The sequence below is a fragment of the Podarcis raffonei genome, chromosome 1 (genome assembly GCF_027172205.1).
Source record: "Podarcis raffonei isolate rPodRaf1 chromosome 1, rPodRaf1.pri, whole genome shotgun sequence".
Classification (NCBI taxonomy): domain Eukaryota; kingdom Metazoa; phylum Chordata; class Lepidosauria; order Squamata; family Lacertidae; genus Podarcis; species Podarcis raffonei.
This window is the reverse complement of record NC_070602.1, coordinates 52,847,935-52,871,176: the sequence shown is the minus strand read 5'-3', so window position 1 is coordinate 52,871,176 and position 23,242 is coordinate 52,847,935. Positions and strand designations below refer to the sequence as shown.

The following is a 23,242-nucleotide window of genomic DNA, read 5'->3' as shown; positions in this document are numbered from 1 at the left end:
ATGTTGGCAAACTGGATTCACTTGGGTTGTAGTGATGGGCCAAAGAGATCTCTTTGGGGGAGTGCTCCTTTGGGACGAAGGCCAATACATAAATGAAATAAATAATCAATACAGAATAATAAAAAAGTACTCCTAAAGTCAAGGGAAGTGTATGTCAAACCTCCTAAACCAGCATAGGAATATAATGCAATCGTCGTCTTCTTTTTGAATTGAACATCAAGGTCTGTGTAGGTAAAAAATAGCTGAGTAACGACTGCACCTGCCATAGGCTTTACTTTCTGTAAAACCAAGCTGTACGCGCAGATGCGAAAAATCGCGACCTGTTGTACTGTGATTTATAAAAGTCATAATTTTTGCCCACTTCTTGCGTATAATTATCCCTGGAAACAGGCAGGCTTTTAAAAACAGAAATAAAAGCCAGGCAGATTTGGCTTCCTATCGCCATTCCTAGAAGTTTCAACAGCTGCTTTATGTTGCGGCGTTTTCGGATCCAACATTGAACTGCGCAGAGCTTGAATCCTACCAGCGTGGGCACAGAATGCGCTTCTGAACAACCTGCAAGCGTTAAAAGCGCGTTTTCTCATCATCACAAAGGCAAGGCAAAGCCTCTAGAGGCCGCTTGATCTGGCAGAGACTCGGCGTCCTTCGCCCCATCCTGTTACTTATTTGCCCGTTCTGGAAAGTTCGCCTTCTCCGCAGGGCTGCTGGTTCCGTCTGCGTTCGCATCTTCGAAAGGAGTCGGCCCTGCGAGGGGTGGAGCTTTCCCTAAGCACCGCCCCCTGGTGCCTTCGCGCGGCTCCGCTTTGTTTAGCCCAGCCCAGCCTAGCTCGGCCGGGACGGGTGATTGACACGGACCAAAGTTATCCCGGAATAAAGGAAGCACGCATGTGCCATCACACCGGATGTGAACATGCTCATTTGGCCTCCTCCGCCTCCATCACCCGGGAGCTCGCTTTGTTAAAAAAAAAAAATCAGAAGGGGGGGGGCAGTAATCGTGCCAAGCCGTGCCAATCCGGTTTATTCTGCGCTGCGGCTGCCGCAGCAGGACAAAAAAAGAGAGGGAGGCAGGATAAATGCATTCGCCCCTCGTCCCGCTTCCTAAAGACGATCCCCGACAGTAAAGCTTTAGCACCAATAAACTGAAGCGGGTCAAATCCGTGCCAGCCCCAGATGAGGGTTTCAAGCACTCCTTGCGCCTTGCCGGCCGCTTCTCCCTAATGCTCGTCCCCTGCGCTTCCTGCTGCTGTTGGGGAGCTGCTGGGCTTCCCCGCGCCGAGGGGGCGGCGGCAGGTTCAGAGGCCGGGGGTCGAGCATGGATTTCCGAGGGAAGAAGTACGAGCGGGGCAGCAACTGGTCGGACCCCGAGGTGGTGGAGCTGCTGCACTTGTGGGCCGACGAGTCGGTGCAGGCGGAGCTGGAGAGCTGCCTTCGGAACCAGCACGTCTTCAACCGGATCGCCGAGGTGCTGCGGGAGAAGGGCATCCACCGCACGGGCGACCAGTGCCGGGAGAAGATCAAGAAGATGAAGCTGGAGTACCGCCGCATCAAGGAGAACAACAAGGCCCCTCGAGGGGGCAGGACTTGGAAGTTTTACGACGTGATGGATCGGGTCCTGGCCAGCCGGCCGTCCCTCGCCTACAGCGCCGCCGCCGCCAACAGCAGCAGCAGCGGCGCCTTGCTGATGGCGCAACAAGTGCTGCCGCCGGGGAGCCTGGTGGAAAGCTACCGTCCCCACTTGGCACCCTCGTCGGCTCTGCCCTTCCCGCCCTCTCAGCCCCCGGAGCTGATGGAGATCAAATGCGAGGAGGTGGATTCCGAGGTGGAGCAGTGCTTGACGCCGGAGCCGCCGCCTTCTCTCACTTACCAGCCGGGGGGCTCCCCCGAGGAGGACAGGGCCTTTTTGGACGACTCGCCCCTCTCCAGGCTGGAGATGCCCATCGAGACCAGTGTCTCGCCCTCAGGTAGGACGGCGGCGGCGGCGGCGGGCTCGGCTCACTTAACGTCGACATGGCAAGGGCCTCTTGGTCACAACAGAGCAGGCCCCACCCGAGACATGTTGGCACTGGAGGGGGGCATCACATGCTGCCCCCCTTCTCTCAAGTCAAGGTACACGGTACCCAAGGCAGGTGAAGTTAGCCTAGCGCCCCCGAGGCAGACAATCCCACAAGCACCTCCTTCCCTCACAGTAAAAATACAACAATACATTAAGTAACCAACCATTTGCTGTCCTGCCAGGAGCTAACACTGTTTTTGTGGTGCGTGTTAGTTATGTCAGCAGAAGATCGGAAAGCAAAGAATCCAATTTCTGAGGGATTTGGCTTTCAAAGTGGTCAGTTACAATCTCTCCTTTGCTTTATAAAAGATGAGGCATATGCTCCCCACCCCCAGCCAATCTGTGTTTTCCCAGAAAAGGACGAACCCTCTATTTTAGTTACAAAACTGTCATTTTTAATCAAGTGCCTTTCCCTGATCTCTCCAAAACCTCCCAGTCCTTTGATGCCAAGCCCCTCTTTCCTGCATTGAGACTAGGTTTACCTGTCCTCTGGTTTTGTAATACAGCATAATTTCAGCCTCTCTCTCCCCCTCCCCTATAACAGGTGCGTTGTGTCCATCCCCCTCCCCCAATTCCTCCAAGGGTCCTGATGTGCTGATTTGAGAAACTTTTATCCTGTCTTTATCTGAAGCCACAGAACATTGCCTCGGGCATGTTTCAGGCTGAAAGCCAATTAAATAAATAAACGGTATACTTTGGGCCTCTGAAACACTCTGAGGCAATGAGTTCTGCAACTAAATGCCCTTTGCAGTTAACAAATAGTAACCTGAGTTTACAGCATGCTGACTTTCTTGGAATTGTCCCATGTGTCAAATGGGGAACAATGCAAAACAGTAAACTAAATCCATGACTCAAACTACAAAAAAAGGTTTAAAATAGAGGTTTGGGTGATTTCTGGGTGAGACAGGCTGCTTTGGATCCTGGAGCAGTGGCGGACTTTGGGCTTAACATTTCAGTGGCACCTTGTGCAGCACCAAAATCCCCACCTCTCACCTTCCATTGTTCATCATTATAGCAGTGCTTCCTGTGGGGGCCCTGTGACTCCACAACTGGTTATAATAATAATAGCAATAATTTATTCCCTGCCCATCTGGCTGGGTTTCCCCAGTCACTCTGGGCGGCTCCCAACAGAATAAAAAAGCAATAAAATATCATACATTAAAAATTTCCCTAAATCTACCTCTGCCTGGAGTTCTAAATGACACAAAGCAAATAAATAACTCTAAATGCTGAGTCTACAATAATACCTCTGTTCAAGTCACCTTGCATGAGGGAAAATCTGTACCATGAGCAGATGTACCAGTGTAGATGCTTAGTTTGGCATCATTGGTATCAGACTTCAGAATGTGAGCTTCCACACCACACCCCAGAGGACAGGATCACACTTCAAAACGACCTTGACAGATTAGAGAACTGGGCAAAACAAACAAGATGAATTTTAACAGGGAGAAATGTAAAGTATTGCACTTGGGCAAAAAAAATGAGAGGCACAAATACAAGATGGGTGACACCTGGCTTGAGAGCACTACATGTGAAAAGGATCTAGGAGTCTTGGTTGACCACAAACTTGACATGAGCCAACAGTGTGACGCGGCAGCTAAAAAAGCCAATGCAATTCTGGGCTGCATCAATAGGAGTATAGCATCTAGATCAAGGGAAGTAATAGTATTCTGCTCTGGTCAGACCTCACCTGGAGTACTGTGTCCAGTTCTGGGCACCACAGTTCAAGAAGGACACTGACAAACTGGAACGTGTCCAGAGGAGGGCAACCAAAATGGTCAAAGGCCTGGAAACGATGCCTTATGAGGAACGGCTAAGGGAGCTGGGCATGTTTAGCCTGGAGAAGAGGAGGTTAAGGGGTGATATGATAGCCATGTTCAAATATATAAAAGGATGTCACATAGAGGAGGGAGAAAGGTTGTTTTCTGCTGCTCCAGAGAAGCGGACACGGAGCAATGGATCCAAACTACAAGAAAGAAGATTCCACCTAAACATTAGGAAGAACTTCCTGACAGTAAGAGCTGTTCGACAGTGGAATTTGCTGCCAAGGAGTGTGGTGGAGTCTCCTTCTTTGGAGGTCTTTAAGCAGAGGCTTGACAACCATATGTCAGGAGTGCTCTGATGGTGTTTCCTGCTTGGCAGGGGGTTGGACTCGATGGCCCTTGTGGTCTCTTCCAACTCTATGATTCTATGATTCATTATTTGGAACCATTTATAATTCTGACCGGTGGCTTGCTGGCATCCACCAAGATTGATTTCCAGCATCGGTGATTTTAGAAATTGAAACAGTGGGAGCCACATGCATTGCAGGGAGTTGGCCTAGATGGCTCTTGGGATCCCTTCCAATTCTACAATTCTTCCAACCCTACAATATGATTCTATGTCAGTTTCTGTAACTTGTTTGAAGCACGATGCTGAATGAGTTGCATCTGTATATCAGGTACTTGTTGCAAAAAGTTAAAGGGCGCGTTTCTGGATGTGCAAATTTCATGCTACGAAACATTAGGAATAGAACTGAAAATAAAACTGCCAATACCATAGTGCCACTGTATAATGTATAAAAATCTGTGGTGTGACTGTAACTGCGTACAGTTTTGGACACCTTGCCTCAAGAATGATATTTGAGAGCTGGAAAAGGTTCAGAAGAGGCCAACAAAGGGGCAGGAACCCTTATGACAAAAGATTACAACATTCAGAATTTTAGTTTAGAAAAAACTTGAGTAAGGGAACATGATACAGGTGCGCAAAATTATGGAGAAAATGGATAGGCAAAAGTGTTTCCTTCCTCTTACAAAATACTCCAACTTGGGGGCATTCAGTGAAGCTGGGCATTAGAAGATTCAGGACAGCAAATACTTCTTCCCACAGGAAACTTCCCACAGGAAACTATGGGATTTGCTCTCACAAGAGGCAGTGATGGCCACCAACTTGGATGGCTTTAACAAGGGATTAGGCAAATTCGTGGAGAATAATGACTACTAGCCATGATGACCTTCAATGTGGGAGACACTAAGTGTCTGAATACCAGTTGCAGGGAGGATACTGCTGTTGTGCTCAGGTTCTGCTTGCTGGCTTCCCCCAGGCAGCTGGTTAGCCACTGTGAGAACAGGATACTGCACTAGGTGGACTGTTGGCCTCACCCATCAAATGCTGCTTATGTTATGTTGATTTATCAATATCCTTACTAGTTTGGTTTGCTTTGAGATTCTGCTATGGACAGGACTGATACTAATTGAAGGCAACGATGGCAGACGGTTCAAGCAAGTCTGACCGTAGTCAAGAAGTGTGAAATGATTTTGTGCCTCAAAGGAAGGAATTTCCCTTTATCTGTTTCCTCCTTCAGGTTTCAGTGAACCCAACATGGCTTCGTCATCCCGGATCCAAAGTCTGGGGCCACGGCCTGGCTTTTCCACCCTGCACCGCCTGCGGAAGAAGCGGAAAGCCCAGCGGCTGAAGGATCCCCTGGACGCGCTCTTGCTGAAGACCCTGGCGGCACAGCGGGACATGGAGGAGCGCTTTCTGCAGATGGAGGAACGGCGGCTCCAACGGGACCTGGAGGCGGAGGAGCGGCGGATACAGCTGGAGCAGCGACGCTTTGAACTGGAACGGGACCACGAATTCCGCATGTTCAACGTCTTCGCCCAGATGCTCAGCATCCTAAAACAAAGCAATAACGGCTCCTTTGCAAGCGGGCTGCCCCAGGGCATGGACCTTAGCCAAGCATTTTCCGATAGCACTGGGGCAGGCGAAGGGGCACAGCAGGAAGTGAGGACCACACAGCTGGTGCGGCCCGTCTTGGACAGGACAGCCTATGTGTTTGATTTCTGCAACCATAGTGATTTCCAAAGCAGCCCATACCTCTCGGTTCGAGGCAATATTGCCAACATCTTCAGGGGGTCCACAGAGGAAGGGTACAGGGCCTATCATGCCGACAAGTATGAAGAGGACAAAAACCCCACGGTGAGTAAACTCTGTTTCTGCTGTGTGCCTTCAAAAACAAAAATTATTATTTAATATGGTTATGGATTTTCCACGCAGATCAAGGTTCAGCATAATCAAGGAAGAGCTCTCTGCTGCAGGAGCTTATATTCTGACGTGTAATCAAGGGTGAAGAAGGGTGTATGAACAAAGGATAAATCTGAGCACGTGCACTTACGAAGCCTGGGCTTCATTTTGGTTGGGGGTAAAAACTAGGACTGTAATCCTCTGTATAGGTATATAAGCTGCATAGAGTTCAACAGGATCAGCTTCTCTCAGTATTGGGCCGCCCAGGATTGAAGCAAAGGCTAAATGGGAAAAGGTGGCTTTGAGGAGGAAAAGGGGATGGGAAGTCTTAATTGAGGCATCCCTCACCTCCTGCCACTCCTTGGAGAATTTAATATAGTGAGTGAACAGAATCCTCCTGTTATTTAAAAACAGCTGTACATCCATCCATCCACCCAGAGAAACTGGCAGTTACATGCACGACTCCTAAATTTACACAATTTACATAGCATTGTATCTTTTGATAACTTTCCTGGAATGAATGTTAGCCCAAGGGGACTTATAATTATGTTTTTTTTACAATTCGGGGGCCATGTTATCGTGAACACTAAACCACAGTCTAACACTATGTAGATGAGTCTCCATGTGCCCAAGTGATACACTGGACTAACATTTCTTCCTCTTTCCTTCTCCTCCTCCACATCCATGGGTGTAGCCAAGTAAAACAATAGAAATAACTAACTGACCAATCACATTGGTTCTGCCCCCCCAACAAAAGTCCTGTCCCCCACCCCCCAACAAAAATCCTGCCTACGCCAATGTCTTTTGCTTTCAAATAGGTTAGCATGATGTATGTTGAACTGGACTTGAAAGACTTGGGTTCAAATCCTTACTGGGTAATTTTGGACCAGTAACTATTTATCAGCCTAATCTACCCCCAGGGATGTTGTGAGGGGGAAAATGAGATCTGTGTACACCACAAATTATTAGAGAAAAGGCAGTATACAAATGTAGTCAATAAATAAATTACCTGGGTAAACATGGTGACTGCCCAAGCTACTGTCTCCAAGAAAAATAGTATCTATACTTACTGACCTGCAGTTTCTTTCACACTGTATGAATAATGAAGTGTCTATATATGAACATAAATGAACGGCATGAAATGATTTCGTTGAGGAATATGAATATGTGCCGTGTAAATGCATGCAAATTTACAGCTGAAGCCTTTCACGTAATTATACAAAGAGAGGAATCTTGGATTCAGATACATTCACAAGTGAATTGAAGAATAAATTACATACTATTTGTTTATATGCCTGATCTTTTAAAAAATCTATTTCCCAAAGTGCTCATTGGCCCCAGTACTTAAAGGAACTCTGGTTCACACATTTTTTAACGGGGTAATAGCACGTCAGGTAATGTGAAATACATATACATGCAGTGATTGTTTTTCTTAACAATACTTCTGTCTCTGTCTCCAGGGCATCATTAATTTTGGCACCAGTGAAAACAAGCTGTGCTTTGATCTGATGTCCAAGCGGGTAAGAGAATCATAAATGTGCTTGATTCCTGAGCTGTGCTCTTTCCCTTCCCAAATCAGTTAGCCCTCAGAGGCTTAATTTTACATGCTGAAGCATCTTGATATGAATACTTGTTGACCCCTTTCTTTTCCATTTGTGCCTTTTCTAGAGTAGTGGTGGTGGGAACATGGCACCTCTCTTGGGTTTCTTGCAGTCAACCACTTCCAAATATTGGAGAGAACTTCCTGCCCTATTCCTGCCCCAAGCCCTTGCTTCCCTAGTATGCATGAATTTATCTATCCCCAAAACAACTGGGGGAGAAAGCGGGCAAAGGACCCAGAAGAGGATTGAGACAGGACTCTGCAGAGGAGCCGCGCCCTTTAGAAGGATGAAAATGTTTCCCAAGCTACCAACCTTACACCTCCTTGACAAAGCTTTAAACAATAATAGAAATCAAAATTATTGTTGTTCTTTTAACTTAGGGCGTTTCTTTGACTTTCAAATTCTGGGTACTTCTAGAGACAATGTCTCTTTCCAGAATGAGAGTCCTCTTCTGATAATAATGTTGCAGGAGCACTAGCAGTGTGCCTGTTCCCGTGAAAGGAAATGGGATGGACTTGCCTTGCTGACCAGTATAGATTTGCTTGTTTTGGGTTTTGTAACTTGTAAGACGAATGCCCTCCAGCAGGATGGGAGCATTCGGTTCTACAGGTTTGATTCTTACCTTTTCCAGACCAATTTGGCTTGCTTAATTATTGTGCCCTTTCCTTCTCTTTGCTAATAGCTGACGCAAAGTGACATGAACGTCATAGAACCTCCACTGCTACAATATCCTGACTGGAAGGGCCATATGTTGTGAGTAGTAACTGCCCTGTATCTTTTCCCCTTCGTAAGTATCTTCACCCTATTTTCTGCACCTACAAGGAAATTATTATCCTGTCCTGCAGGAGATTGCAGGTGCAGTACAAGCAATAAAGAGAGCCTTTTCCAGGCAGGCAAAGTCAGATATCTCTAAGCAGGTCAGGATCCCGGCCAGCTGCTCTGCTGAGCTGTGAAACATGTTTCAGCAGAGAGCTGGGGCCATCTAGAATCTTGAGGTTTGATGTTGGTTGGTTATGCCTATACTATTTTTCTAGAAAAAGAGGTGCAGGAACTCACCATGAACACCTCCCTTGTCTTAGAATGGCAATGGTGCCCATTTGAGAGGCGCCAGAACTGAATTCTGGTGAGTTCCAGCTGGGAAAAAAGCCCTTCCTCCCTGAGGAACTGGCTGAGCTGAATTAAAGTGCCCTTCTGCAGGAGGGGCTGTTATTGGGGGAACACCCTAAGACTGTGAGAGCCCTGTGGGAAGTGCTGAAACCCATGCTTACCCCCTCCATGGGCAGCTAGTATTTCCCCATCATCTTTATATTCCCTGAGGTAGTGGAAGGGGCTGAGAGGTCATGAGAGTTCTGGAGGAGGAGGAGGAGTATGTTTTAAAGTGCATGAAATGGCTACATGCTGTAAAAAAATAAAATCTATGATTGTTGTAAGTACCAAGGGTGATGTAGTGAGCATGGTTGTGTGCATGTGTGTATAAGAAATCAGAAAATAAAATACATAAGGGGTATGGTGGTGGAAGGGTGTGCTGAATTATTTCAAAATAGCACCTCAAGAGTGCAATGGACTGTTTGCTAACTGTGTGGCATGTGAAGTCTTTGCACCTGAGGTCGTCTCTTTAATATAGTTGATAATTTTAATAACCATATATTCTGATAACACATTCATTCTCCGAAGGCTGTTGTGAGCATAACTTGGGTGCAGGGGAAGCTATGTACACTGCCTTGGAAGAAATGGAAGGAAGGAAGGAAGACACTAAAGAGGACTGTGGAAATACCTAGGACATACAGTTTGAACTGGTCCAGCCAGGAACATAACATGCTTGTGACAGGAAGGGCTGATCTTTCAGTGAATTAACTGCATGTATATTCTCCTTTTCCGCAAAGGGAGCTCAGCTCAGGATACCAGGGAACCTGTGCCCCTCCATTTGTTGCTGACTACAGCTCCAGTCATTTAGAGCCAGCATGACCAACAGTCAGGAGAGATGGGAATTGTAGCACAACAACTTCTGAAGGGCCATCTCCATCCCACCAGGATATGGTTCTTTTAAGCAGGGTTGGGGAGTCAATAACCCTCCAGATGCAGTTGGACTCCAACTCCCATCAGCCCCAGCCAGCATGGTCAATGGTCCAGGATGATGGGAGTTTTAGCCCCCAACTGGAGAGTCTTAGGTGCCCCATCGCTGCTTTTAAGCATTTTATACCTTCAGTTCTCATTGCAGTCAGACCTAAAGTGGAAATTAACAATAATAAAGTGCAGGATTTTATGGCATCTTATGTGTGTGAACAAGGGAAATGTTTTGCGCTGGCCCAGTAAAATGTTATCCTGTTTCCATGCCTACTGCATAAACCTTCTATGTGTTGTTCTGCAATGCATCCTGGTGGAGAGCGAAGCCTTTCCTTGGGAGAAACTAATTCCATGGTTGCTTTTATATCTCCTTCAGCTTGCGAGAGGAAGTGGCTCGATTTTTGACCTATTATTGCAAGGCACCTGCACCTCTTAAAGCAGAAAATGTAGGTCAATTTACTTCTGGCTTGTTTGTTCTTTTAGTAATGTATTAGCACTCATATTGATGATTATCCTACCCTAAATGGGAGTAAACATCTATCCCAACATGTCTTCTGCAGGTGATCATACTGAATGGCTGCGGCTCTCTGTTTTCTGCTTTGGCTACCGTTCTCTGTGATCCAGGGGGTAAGTGAGATAACTAGAGAAATATTGGGTGGTATTCAAATTAATGACTCAGTTAGGTCCATGAATTTTGGTAGGTCTATTTTGAGCAAAACATAGTTGAATACAACCCTTAATATATGGATATGTTGGTTGGTAATGGAGTAGGAATATTGCAAAGAATAGCAACAAAACTGCTAATGTTTATGGTCATAATTCTGCTGGGTATTCTTTTTTATTCCCTTGCCCATTGTACTTGCACTAATTAGCTACATTAATCAGGGCAAGTAAAAGTTAACTCCAAACTGGTCTCTCTGGACTCGTAGAAAGGAACTTTTCCACAAAGATCCTGACCTCAGCTGCATTGTCCCAGCTGTAAACTTCAGGGCCACGAATTGCAGCAGTGGGATAACCGGCTTTCTTCTTTTGATTTCAGAAGCCTTCCTGATCGCTACCCCTTTCTACGGAGGCATCACCCAAAGTGTGTTTCTCTATGGGAATGTGAAGCTGGTCTATGCCCATTTGGACAGTCAGGTAAGAAGGAGAGCGGACAGCCATCACATTCTATAACCTAGGGGTCCGGATATGGACTGAAATTTCCATCTGTCCCCATGCCAGCATGTCCATAACATCTGGGGGCACCATGTTGGCTACCCTTGCTATTGTCCTATGGCATTTTCTGGCAGCAGGCAACTTTACATATCTTCCTCACAGTTCACTTGAGCAATAGTTGCTAAACAATGGTTCAAGCTCCAAGTCACAGGGAAAGTTGGGTATGGGTTGCCAAACTGGCTGACAGAGAGGGAAGTATTGCACACAAGATATATTTGGTTTCTCTGAGAAGACAAAGTTTCTGAACAGAAATTACCCGTGTGTATCCCTACAGTAAGAAGTTTTGGAACACCTTTCCTAGAATATGTTTGCTGAATTTAAGGCTTAAGTAATTTGGGCTGTGAAGGCTGCCTTTGCTTGCATCCAAATCAGCATTCTGGCATTCCTCTGTAGAGGTCCACAAATATCCCTTCCTCAGTAGAAGTTGAACTCCAGCTTCTGTGAATGGCTGCTCAATTCATGATGTCACTGGGAAGTGTGTTAACAATTCTTATATCTGTAATAACATCCAGTTGAAGGGAGTGGAGTCCTTGTTAAGACTTCTTGAGATGTGCAGCACAAATAGCTTTTGCTTGGTTCTGAAGGCTTTTGTGCTCAGCCTATTCTTTAATGCGTTTCAGGTCACCGGCACCTGCAACCGTCCGTTCCAGCTCACTGTGGAAAAGCTAAAGAAGGCCTTGCAGGATGCACAGTCAGAGGTGAGCTTGCTTCATCTTACAGTTGCTGAATCTTCCAAGGCTTCATTGGTGGGTGGGACCACAGATTACAGGGATGTTGTGGAATGGAATACAATAAACCTTTAGATTTTGGGGTAATTCAGTGTTGCGCTAATACGGCCGTTCTGCCAGTGCAAGCATTTCTGCTTACCTGTTGGAACAGTCTCCCCTGCACACTGTTCTGGGGTTTTTCTCAAGCTCCCAGAGTGGATTTAGGGGAGGTGCAAGGGGAAGCCCCTTTGCTTGTGGGAGTCTTTGCACTGGCTTCTGCTCACGGGCCAGGTTAGCTGAATCTGGTCCCTAGTTTTGATTCATTTCAGTGGTCCAGGGTGGTCTAAGTATAAGCATTGTTGAGGCCAAGTGTGGTAGAGGCTGGATGCATTATGGTGTTTTGACTGCTGCATTACAACTTTGGAACTTTGATAGACAAATATTTTATTACAGCATACGGCAGGCATAGGCAAACTCTGGCCCTCCAGATGTTTGGGACTACAATTTCCATCATTCCTGACCACTGGTTCTGTTAGCTAGGGATGATGGGAATTGTAGTCCCAAACATCTGGAGGGCTGGAGTTTGCCTATGCCTGGCATACAGGATAGTATGAATGGACCCTTATTGCTTGCTTCTGCTTCTTTTGACAAAGTTTATGCTCTGTTTTGTTCTCATTTAAAAAAGACTTCTGTTTTTTGAAGGATATCTTCCTACCTCTAATAGCTTCCTTGATTCTGCTCATTAGCCACATTGGCATCTTCTTGTCTCTGATGGAGTCTTTCCTTTATCTGTAATGTACTTCCTAGCTCAGTTTGTATGATTGAGGTTTTGAACAATCTCTAAGTATTTTGGTGAGATTTGACACTTTCCACTTCCCCATTCAACTTTCTTTTTACCAATTCCTTCAGTTTTGGGACGTTTCCTCTTTTAAAGCCAAATGTGGCTGTGTTGAATTTTCTTGGCAATTGTTCACTTACCATCTATGTGGAATTTGATTGCACCAAGACATTTTTGATTTTAAAAATATTGTAAAGCTATAAAAGAGAATTCAACCAAGCTCCTTTACTTTGCTACATTTCATGATGCACTGACAACAGGCAGGTAAAAGCAGCCTGATAATGAGGGTCACCAATGTTATAAACCAAAGTGCCTCAGGACACGCAGGTTTCTCGACAGGCAGTATTTTATATAAGGTCCCTTGTTCTTCGTGTTTTACAGTTTGATGCTTTTGTTTTATAGGGTGTCAGAGTAAAGGCTTTAATTCTCCTGAACCCCCATAATCCCTTGGGGGACATCTATTCTCTCTCTGAGTTACATGACTTCTTGGAATTTGCAAAAAGGTATGATCTAAGACTTTGTTTGGAGATGGCTAGTCCAACAGACCAAATATTGTAGGCTGGGATGAGTGAAAATATGCATTTTTACATCTGCCTAGGCTACATGTACTTAGTTTCTGCAGAGCAGGAGTAGGGAACCTCTGGCTTGTCAGTTCTCATCAGCCCCAGAAAGCATGGTCAATGGCTAGGGATGATGGGAGTTGCAGTTCAGCAACATCTGGAGGGCCAGAGGTTCCCCACACCTGTTGTAGAGGATGAGGTTCAGCTGAAGACTCAACAGAAAAGGTTAGGGACATTTTGTAGGGTGAGGTGGTACTTGAAGGCAAGAGTTGGGTGTGACACTAGACATATTCTAAGAAGGAGCTTTAGCTATAAGGGGCAGAAAAGGAGAATTGATGGGGTGCCATTCAATGGCGCAGGAGGTCTTCATCTACTGGAGAGTGGTGGAGCTGGAGGAGCAAATGCCATAACGGGGGATAAATTTCTGGCTCCATTCCATTGATATTGCTTCCTCTTTAGAAAGAACTAGGAATGCTGGGGGAGAGTTACACCTGTGTAGCATCCTGGTTGCTTCCAGATGACCTATTTCATTGCACATTCATCCCGATTTGTTCCCACAAAGTTTGCAAGGTCAGATATCATTGGTCATTTCTTGAGCATTCCCTCTGATTTGTTTGCTGGGATGCCTATACAATGTTGTGTCAGCAATTTTTACTGCCCAGTTTTCATTGTTTCCCATTGTTTTCCTTATCACAAAACATCCAATTTTAGGGAGGATATTGCCCAAGAGAGCCAAATCAACTTTTAATTAATTTCCAAAAAATCCCGTTTTTCCTTTCTCCCATTCTAGGCATGAGCTGCACGTGATAGTAGATGAGATCTACATGCTGTCAGTTTTTGATGATTCTGCCACATTCCACAGTGTGCTTGAAATGGACAGGTAAAGGCATCTATAGTGCTTCCATCACCTCTTAATGGGGTTCGCCAACACTATAAAGTTCCGTGAAACAGAAAAGCGGCACTGAGCAAACACTTTCACAGCACAAACTGCTATTAAGAGTCCTGAGGGGTTAAAAGTTGGCAGCTTCTACTGGCAGCAGTGTGGTACATTCCCTTTTTTAGAGGCTTGTAACTGGGGGAAAGTGCTCTCCATGCTTCTGCACCACAATATCCCAGGGCTTCAAAGGGTTGCTTTCTGGCACAGTTTTAACAGTAGCAGCGCTGTGAGAATGACTCTCTGGTTCAGGGGCGAGGAACCTGTGGCCCTCCAGATATCGGTGGAGTGCAACTCGCATCATCATTGGCAGTGCTGATTGGGGATGATGGATGTTTGAGTCCAGCAACAGCCACAGGCTCCCCACTCTGGATCAGGACCATGGAGGAGAGGAACAATGTGCATACAATTGTCCCTGAAATTCTTTTGCATGTCTGTGATAGTTGGAGGTTTTCCTAAACGTGGTGTGGAAATACGCAGCTTGGAAGCAGAGCAGAGAGACCTCAGAGAGTCTTTTGACTCTCTGAGAGCAAACCAGGCCTGACACATTTTTGTTATGGAGATGGACTACCACAGGTTAATCCAAGCAGGCTTGAGAGTATGTGGTGGTGGGGAAGGTTTTTTTAAATTCTTTTCCTCCATTCCACGGTCCCATGGACGAAAATCCCCTTTCCGAGCAGCTACTTTCATTTCAAGGGGAAATTTTATTGGTGTCATTGGTAGAAAAGCTGTTCTTTCCCTCCTCTTTTCCAGGTCTTCTGGCGAATCAGAACAGTAGTGAGCCCCTAAGCAGATAAGAGAGGTGGATTTAGGGCAGTGCGACTGGCTTCACTGCTCTGGGCACTGAGGCTAGAGGGCGCTGCAGGGCGTCAAAACTATGACATAGTGAATTGAGCAGAACAGAAGGCGAGAGGCCGGGATGACAAATTTTGGTCTCGCACTGCTGAAATAGGAAAGACCAAAGTCCAGCCTTTCAGATAACATAGGTGACGCAGGGGAGGATGAAGAGGAACTCAGACTGGTTGGGAACTAGAGACACTTGCAGTTTCCTCGATAAGTCTTAGTGGGCGTCCTTGGGAACCACACTGGGGACTATAATTTCTTCTGGTGCTTCAGAATACCCTAGAAGCCTTGTTGATTTGTTGCTAACATCTACATATGCATTCTCTTTATGCACAGATTTCCTGATCCGCAGAGGACCCATGTGATGTGGGGAATTACTAAGGTGAGTCCTTTTTTCTTTTCTTTTTTATCTTATTTTCATTTTCAACTTTTACAAATATTTTTAACAAGGAAAACAAAATCTTTCAAATCTCATTTACCTTCCCCTCTACTTCCCTCCCCTCATTTCTGCAGTTACTTATTTTATATATTTTTATTACTGCATATCCAATTCAAGTCTGTTTACTAATTTTCCATTATCTTCCCCTTGATTATCTCTTACTGCGTGTGTTTATATCAATCCTGCTAATGTTTTGATTTGTTTACAATGTATCTTCAAATAATCAATAAATTGTCCCCATTCTGTTTTTAAAAGTCTCTTCTTGATTTCTCATTCTTCTGGTAAGTTTTGCTATTTCTGCGTACTCCATTAATTTTAATTGCCAGTCTTCCTTTGTTGGAACTGTTTCTTCCTTCCATCTTTGAGCATAAAGATGCATTTCTTTCTGATGCTCAGGTGGTATTATTTCAAAAGCCTGGGCCATGCATAAGAGAGATTTGTTTATTCATTGGTTGGCTCAAAAGATTATTAATTTCTGGCCCCTGCAGGATTTTGCTGCTGCTGGGATTCGCTTTGGGACACTGTACACATTGAATCAAGATGTTGCCAATGCTGTGGCTTCCTTGTGCTACTTCCACGGGGTCTGTGGGCCTGTCCAGTACAAAATGGCCCAGCTACTCCGAGACAGAGGTGAGGCCAAGAATGTTGCACAACCCCTCCCTGCTCTGTTCTCCCTTTGAGAAGGGAGCTTTGCCAAAACTGCAGCTTTTGCCTGTCCAGGATTCTCAGGCTGTAGCGTGGAGATGGGTTGCCAATTCAGCAGCATTTTCAATTAAAGCATAAAAATATTGCACAGCCAACAACAGCCCTTTTCATAGCCTCCCCACCATAGACACAGCAATGTGTGGAGTAGGAAGTGACGCCACATACCCAAGCTCTGCATGTTTGGTTGGACATGTGAAACAGCCCCCTTTGCGTGTACAGCTCCCATGAGATCTGGAGCTCTGCTCAATCCAGGGGTCCAGATTGCCTGGGAGCCCCACCTGCATACAAGTCTACTCACTTGGGGGACCCTTTCAGACATTCTGCCTATGTTAGAGTGGCTTAGATCAGGCATAGGCAAACTTGGCCCTCCATATGTTTTTTTGGCCTACAACTCCCATGATCCCTAACTAGCAGGACCAGTGGTCAGGGATGATGGGAATTGTAGTCCCAAAACATCTGGAGGGTTGGGTTTGCCTATGCCTGGCTTAAATGGACCTCCTTATATTTTTATGTGTGTATCTTAATATGGTTTTCATGTGCACACCTGAAATGTGACCAACAGGAAATTGCAATGCATTGCATAAATTGACAAGGCCCTGAGGATTTTGCATCATGTTTTGCTGCTGCAATAGTTGATCGTGCAGAAGGTGAGAATAAAGAAAAGAAGGCAGTGGAGTGAGACCAACATTTCAATACAAAATATGGGCAGTGTTGTGTAGATATTGTCCACTTTCTTCTCTGTGGGATGCTTTGTGTGTTCACATAGTAGCCTGCAGCACCAAGTGATGATCAGTGTTTGAATGAGTTGCTGCAAATCAGCTTGCCACAGGCAGAACTTGCCTATATTCTTGAATGGCTTCAGATCCAATGCTTTTCAATGGAGTCAGTTCACACGCTGAACCACCAGTCATCAAAGAGTTGAGAAATCAAGCGATTTTATATGTATGTGTCTGAACTGCCTTATGTGTCTTCCTCTTGGCTAGACTGGATCAACCAGGTGTACTTACGGGCCAATCATGAAAGGCTGAAAGCTGCCCACACTTTTGTGACAGATGAGCTCAAGACCCTTGGGGTTCCCTTCCTGAACCGCAATGCAGGCTTCTTTGTATGGATTGATTTCCGAAAGGTCAGTGCTCATTAAAGGAGGCCCTGTAGGATCAAACAAAGTCCCTCTATTTCAGCAGTGGTGGGTGTGAATCAAGCAGACATCCAATGTTACGGATTTCAGAAAGATCTGGCTGGTGTGTTCGCACACACTGTCTCACTGACAAGGCATTGCTCTATTTTGTAAAAACAACCTCTCACACCCCCCCGCCCCACTTTGAATAATTCATCTCCAAAATTATCCTTTGAGCTTACTCAGAATTTTCTGTAAAGTAGAGAAGTAGCATTAGTTGTTTCAATTCAGAAACACATCTTGAGATCTTTTATGAGGCAGTGAAGTAGTTTCCATGGGTCCTGTATGCCTCCTTTTCCTAGGTTTGCTTTTTTTTTTTTTTACAACCGTAGCATTTTTGCCTTTAGGCAACTGCTGAAATTTTTTTCTTTCTAAGAGGGTTTCCCTGAAGAGAGACTCAGCCATTTTGTATTGCATTCATATGGAATCTTGTAATTTAATTCTTTAAGAACTTAATTCTTTAAGAACTGCTTTTGGACTGTTCTGCATATTCACTTTGACTATACATTTGGGGAGGGGTTGGTACTTTTGTACACCACTCTGAAGACATTTGTTGGGAAGCAGTTTATAAATCCTTATATAATTAAATATTCTCCAGTCTGGTGGGTGCTTCCCTTTTTCATCATCACAGCCAAGGGAAATAAACTTGCAAAGATTGTGGTTGACTTTCTCATTCCACTGGTGGAAGATGGAGTTCCCAGTTCTCTGAAGTCTTTTGGGAGCAGGGCTGTCTCCCATTCCCAGAAATAGGAAAATGCCTCCCTTATAGCTTCAGACCTTTTTTTAAAAAAATCTGTCCTTATTTTTAGTGGGCAGGGTCTTTTTGCATGATTCAAATTCTATGGCTGGGCAGAAGGCAAGTCTGGATCTACTAGTAGATCCATGGGTAATTTGCAGTAGATCCACATGATGTTTCTGACTCCCAGAAGTCTCCCACACATACACACATCCCTGAGTGATGTTGCACCTGACTCCTGTCAGTGGATCTCAAGGTTCTATTAAACAGAGTAGATCCTGAGGGTGTGACTCAGCTAATGAATCCTGTCAGCAGACGCCTTGTGTGGTGACTTTTCACGACAGAGCTTTCCACCCCTTCTCCTCCTTCTGAAACTGAGGGAAGGGGTGTCGAGATTTTCCCCAGAACAGCTTGTGACGGGGGAGAGGGGGAATAGTTTCATCTGAGAAACCAAAATCCTTGTTCTGACAGGACGATCAGAAGACTGTGGCATTGAATTGCCCCCCCCCCAAGCCTGAAGCCCCTGCTGCGAGGAACCTTAGGTCTCCATGGTCTTACTGAAGTTGAGATGTGGCTGTAACTCCTTCTTGTGAGTCGGAGCTTACTTGTTTCTTCACTCCTTTACTCCCTAGTACTTGCGAAGAGGAACATTTGAAGAGGAAATGCTGCTCTGGAGGCGCTTCCTGGACAACAAAGTCCTGCTCTCTTGTGGTAAAGCTTTTGAGTGCAATGAGCCTGGCTGGTTCCGCATCATCTTTTCGGACAAGATACATCGGCTGCAGCTAGGTCAGTGTTGTCCTTCTCCTATCTTCTCTCCCAGCTGGTGACCCAGCATGCCAAACCCACCAGTAAGATACTGTGGCCTGATAGCTCAGACCTGTTAGTTGGTTCTCTTGAACTGTCAGTCACTGCTTGGTTGCTTCAGGACCATAGCTCTCCATCTGAATCCAGCTTTCGTTCCAACTGGTGAGTTTTTCTCTCTCCCCCCTTCCTTTCCTCCAGGCATGCAGAGGGTCCGTGAGGTTCTGGAAGAACACGAGCATGGAATCCTGAATGATGGTAAAGACCAGCCTTGTGAGTCTGACTCGGAAGGCAAAGCGGACAGCACAGACGAAGTGATATTTGTGTCTCACCATCAGGAGCCAGCCTCAGCTGGCGGCTCCAACCTCGGCGATCTCATTGGCCTCCTGCAGCAGCAAATGCGCTCGTCTGACTGGCTGCAGAAGAATACGGTGGAACAGTTTGCCCAGGAGAAACCAGAGGTCTATGATGTTTTCCGCAAATTGGTGGGGAAGCAGTAGACTGTTTTGGTGCCCTTCCACATGGATTGCCGCTGGAAGTTCTTGCTGCTCGGCTTTGACTTACCTAATGATATATATTCCAAATAGCAGGAAGCCGTTTGTAAACCTCCTTCCTCTTGCCATCTTCTCATCATTCTATTAAACTGGGGCCAACTACAAATGGGTGGCTTTTATTCTGCCTCCACCCTTTGCGTTACAGTTTTAAATTTTTTGTTTCTAATTACCAAACTCATGCTCTCTTGTGCAGACGGAGAGAGAGATTTTATCTTTGTTTGTACTGCTTCTGGTTCATCTTCACTGGTTTACAATTTTTACCCCTTAAAGAACTTCTCTCTCTCTCTCTTTTTTTTTTACATCTTCCATGACCTAAAATGAAATCGAAATACAATTCACTGTGACCTAAGTTGAATATTCCATTAACAAGTTGTTTTAATCCAGAATTTAGAGGCAGATGTAAATGTGCAGCATCTCTGATAATCTACTACGGGTAAATAGTAAGTGTTTGTATGTAACTCAGCTGGTGAGTATTTGTTACTAACAACACTGAATTCCAGTCAATACATTTGTAGTAGGAACATAAGAGAAGGTTGCTAGATCAAGACAATGGCACATCTAGTCTGGCAACCTGTTCTCACAGTGGCCAACCAGAGGCCCATGGGAAGCCAACAAGCAGGATCTGAGTGCAACAGACCTCTCTCCACTTTTGATTTCCCACAACTGGTATTCAGAGGCTTACTTAATGCTTCCTGCTTCTTAAGCAGGGTTAAGCTTTCAGGAACAGACCTTAGTCTCACATGCACTCCCCTCTAGCTCTTTTCCTCTTATACTTGAATTTCCCTTAAATGTTTCAACCATGGTTACTTGTAATGGCTGCACTGATGTTAACTTAAAGGTAAAGGGACCCCTGACCATTAGGTCCAGTCTTGACCAACTCTGGGGTTGCGGCACTCATCTCGCTTTATTGGCCAAGGGAGCCGGCGTACAGCTTCCAGGTCATGTGGCCAGCATGACTAAGCCACTTCTGGCAAACCAGAGCAGCACATGGAAACACCGTTTACCTTCCCACTGAAGCGGTACCTATTTATCTACTTGCACTTTGACGTGCTTTCGAACTGCTAGGTTGGTAGGAGCAGGGACCGAGCAACAGCTCACCCCGTCGCGGGGATTCAAACCGCCGACCTTCCGATCAGCAAGTCCTAGGCTCTGTGGTTTAACCCACAGCGCCACCCGCATCTCAATGTTAACTTAGGTTAACCCTAATCTTGGTTTGCTCCTCCCCAAAATCTGAAATGTTGTTCCAGGGACAGCCAATGGGGTGCCCTGCAGATGTTTTGAACTACAGTTCCCATCTTCCCTAATCACTGGTCATGTGGATCACAGCTGACTGTAGGAGAACTGTAGTCCAAAACATACTGAAGACTCCACATTGGCTACTTGTGTGTGCTAATCGTAGCTGGGGTTTGTGCATATGCCATGACTAACCATGATTAGGGCAAGAGAATTCATGCACAAGATGAGTCCTCCAGTCTGTTCCTGATCCTTTAAGGGGATGACATTGTTGTGTCTACTCCAGCCTCAAAAACAAAAATGATGAAAATCTCAGTGGCTTAAGTCCCAACTCTTTTAAATTCTGAATTTTTTTGCAGCACCATCTTCAAGAATTCAGTAGTTTGAGTTGGCAAGAAGTGGCCAGTCAGGCCAGTTAATTTTTTTTGTAGCTACAAACACTGTCTCTGAAATAAGGTAATCACTTTGAGTCTCTCATCTACTATGAAATTGAAGGGTATCTGTTCTCAGTTCTTATACTAACTTTTAGCAGTAACGTGCTTCACAGTTACTGTGAATACCATCATACTGGTGGAGTGGGCAAGGGCCTTGTCTGATGGACATTGTTGAAGAAGCAGAAGAGAGACTATGATTCAAATATAGTGAAGTGGACCTCACATGGGGGTTTGCAAGTTAACAAATTCTGATAAATTCTTGGTTTTTTAAAAAGTGATTTTATTTTTAAAAAGGGATGTGTTAATGTGATTTTAAACAAAGGGAGGGAAGAAAGTAACTTTTCCTTGTGTGCATTAGCGCTTTGGTGTTCACTGGTAGCTGTGGTGGGTCAACTCACTTTATTCTGCCTTTTCCATATATATGATGGCATTTATTGCTTTCCGTTTTGCTGCTGTGCTGGGCAGACAACTGTGCCTGCCCCCTACCCCGAAGGTAGAACTGTAAGGTTGTCTTAAAGGTCATCTACTCCAGCAGGATATTCCACCCCGAACAACCCTATCATATTAACTCGCATCATCCATATTACAAGTGTAGAGCAAGCACAAAACAAGAGGGACTGAGAGATGTCAGAAATCCCTGCATGACAAGGAATAACCATTCGCCCAGCTAGCATAAGCTGTGCTGCATGCTATGGGAGTGAAGGTGAATGATGCATTGTGGGACTGAGTAGAGATCTGTGGTGCAAAACCATTTAGACTGCAATCCTATACCCACTTACCTGGAAGCAGGCCCCTTTGAAATAAACAGGCCTTTTGGGTAGACGTGTCTAGCACTGCACTGTTCACTGCAGTCCTGTACAACTGCATTTATAGTTTAGGTCAGGGATGAACAGACCTTAAGTTTGTGGGATCTTTGTGCTTTTTTAGTAGAATACTCAGGTCCACCAATCAGAGCCAGTTGCAGAATAGCAGCTGCCAGATACAAATTTATTTATTTTTTAATTTATATGCCAACATTTGTCAGAAGACCACAATGTGGTTTATAACATACAACACCAATGCCACAACATAACACCTGTACAGCATAATAACTCTACACTGTACATGCCAAATAATAATTATATAGATCCAATGTCGGTGACTGGCTGGACACTGAGAAGTGGAGGCTGGATACTGATAAGTGGGCACCGGGAGAAAGGGGGTTGGATCCCCTTTCGAAGAAGAGATCCGTGAACTGGGGGAGCCTGTAACAGCCAGGAGATGAGTCTGAGGCAGGAGAAGCTGCAGGATTGGAGAGTGGAGAACAGGTGCAGGAGGAGGGAGAGAGAGGTCAGGCTGGTGGAGAGTCAAGGGCTTCCATACCTCCTCCTCCTGCCCCCACTTCTCCTGCTCCACTGTCTCCCAGGGCCAGAAGAGGGTTGAAGTGAGAGGAGCAGAAGGTTACACACAGGCAGAGTCTTTGCCTGCTTGCATGCAGCTCAGATGGGGGAGATACATAAGCCAGGGACGGGGCCTCTCTATTGTAGCAACTGTGACATCAGGTGCACACCTAGAAGTAGCTGAGAGACATGGGGCAGATAAACACGTCTTTCCGTAACTTGCAAGTGTCCTTTTGACAATTAAGAGTTGATTCCTCACTCAGGACATTCCTGGCCCGAGAGCACGGTGACATCCAATTATAATTAGGAACACATTAAAAAATACAGATTCTAGTAACAGCAACAGCATAACAAGAGGAGAAAAATCAGCAACCAAGTATCTAAAATACAAAGACGGCACCCAAGTACAGAATCTTTTCTTAAAGGTAAACCAGGTACAGCTTTTAAAATGTCAGGTCGTGTTAGGTCGATGAGAGAAAAACGAGACAATGTCTTCCCTCTTCCTTCCCATTGTAGCTAGAACTGGATCTTGTACTGCCATTAATGCCACTCCCTTATCTCCCCTTCCCATTCTGAATATGGCTGGAGTTACAGATAGGTAGCCGTGTTGGTCTGCCATAGTCAAAACAAAAAAATTTTTTTCCTTCCAGTAGCACCTTAAAGACCAACTAAGTTAGTTCTTGGTATGAGCTTTCGTGTGCATGCACACTTCTTCAGATACTATGAATATGGCTGCAGAGAGAAGGTGGGTGTGTTTCACCAAACTTCTGAGTGGCACAATGGGAGCAACTTTCTGCTCATGACCATACTTTGTCCATGCCAAACATAGCTATGAAGGAAGAAAGGGCTGTCCAAAGATAGCTCAGTTAGTTAGAGCATGGTGCTGATAACACCAAGGTTAAAGGTTCAATCCCCATATGGGACAGCTGCATATTCCTGCATTGCAGGGCCTCTTCCAACTACA

General features: G+C 45.4%; 1 protein-coding gene across 1 annotated transcript; it reads left to right on the top strand.

Moving 5' to 3' along the window:
- The first annotated feature begins 792 nt into the window (after window positions 1-792).
- ACCS (1-aminocyclopropane-1-carboxylate synthase homolog (inactive)) lies at window positions 793-19,362 on the top strand. Its single transcript, XM_053387580.1, has 15 exons — window positions 793-1,961; window positions 5,397-6,013; window positions 7,519-7,578; window positions 8,342-8,412; window positions 10,100-10,169; window positions 10,284-10,350; window positions 10,763-10,860; window positions 11,559-11,636; window positions 12,886-12,986; window positions 13,834-13,923; window positions 15,157-15,202; window positions 15,748-15,889; window positions 16,948-17,090; window positions 18,510-18,663; window positions 18,880-19,362. Exons 1-15 carry the CDS (start codon window positions 1,313-1,315, stop codon window positions 19,176-19,178), a joined length of 2,685 nt encoding a protein of 894 aa, XP_053243555.1. The 5' UTR covers window positions 793-1,312; the 3' UTR covers window positions 19,179-19,362.
- Window positions 19,363-23,242: the final 3,880 nt, after the last annotated feature.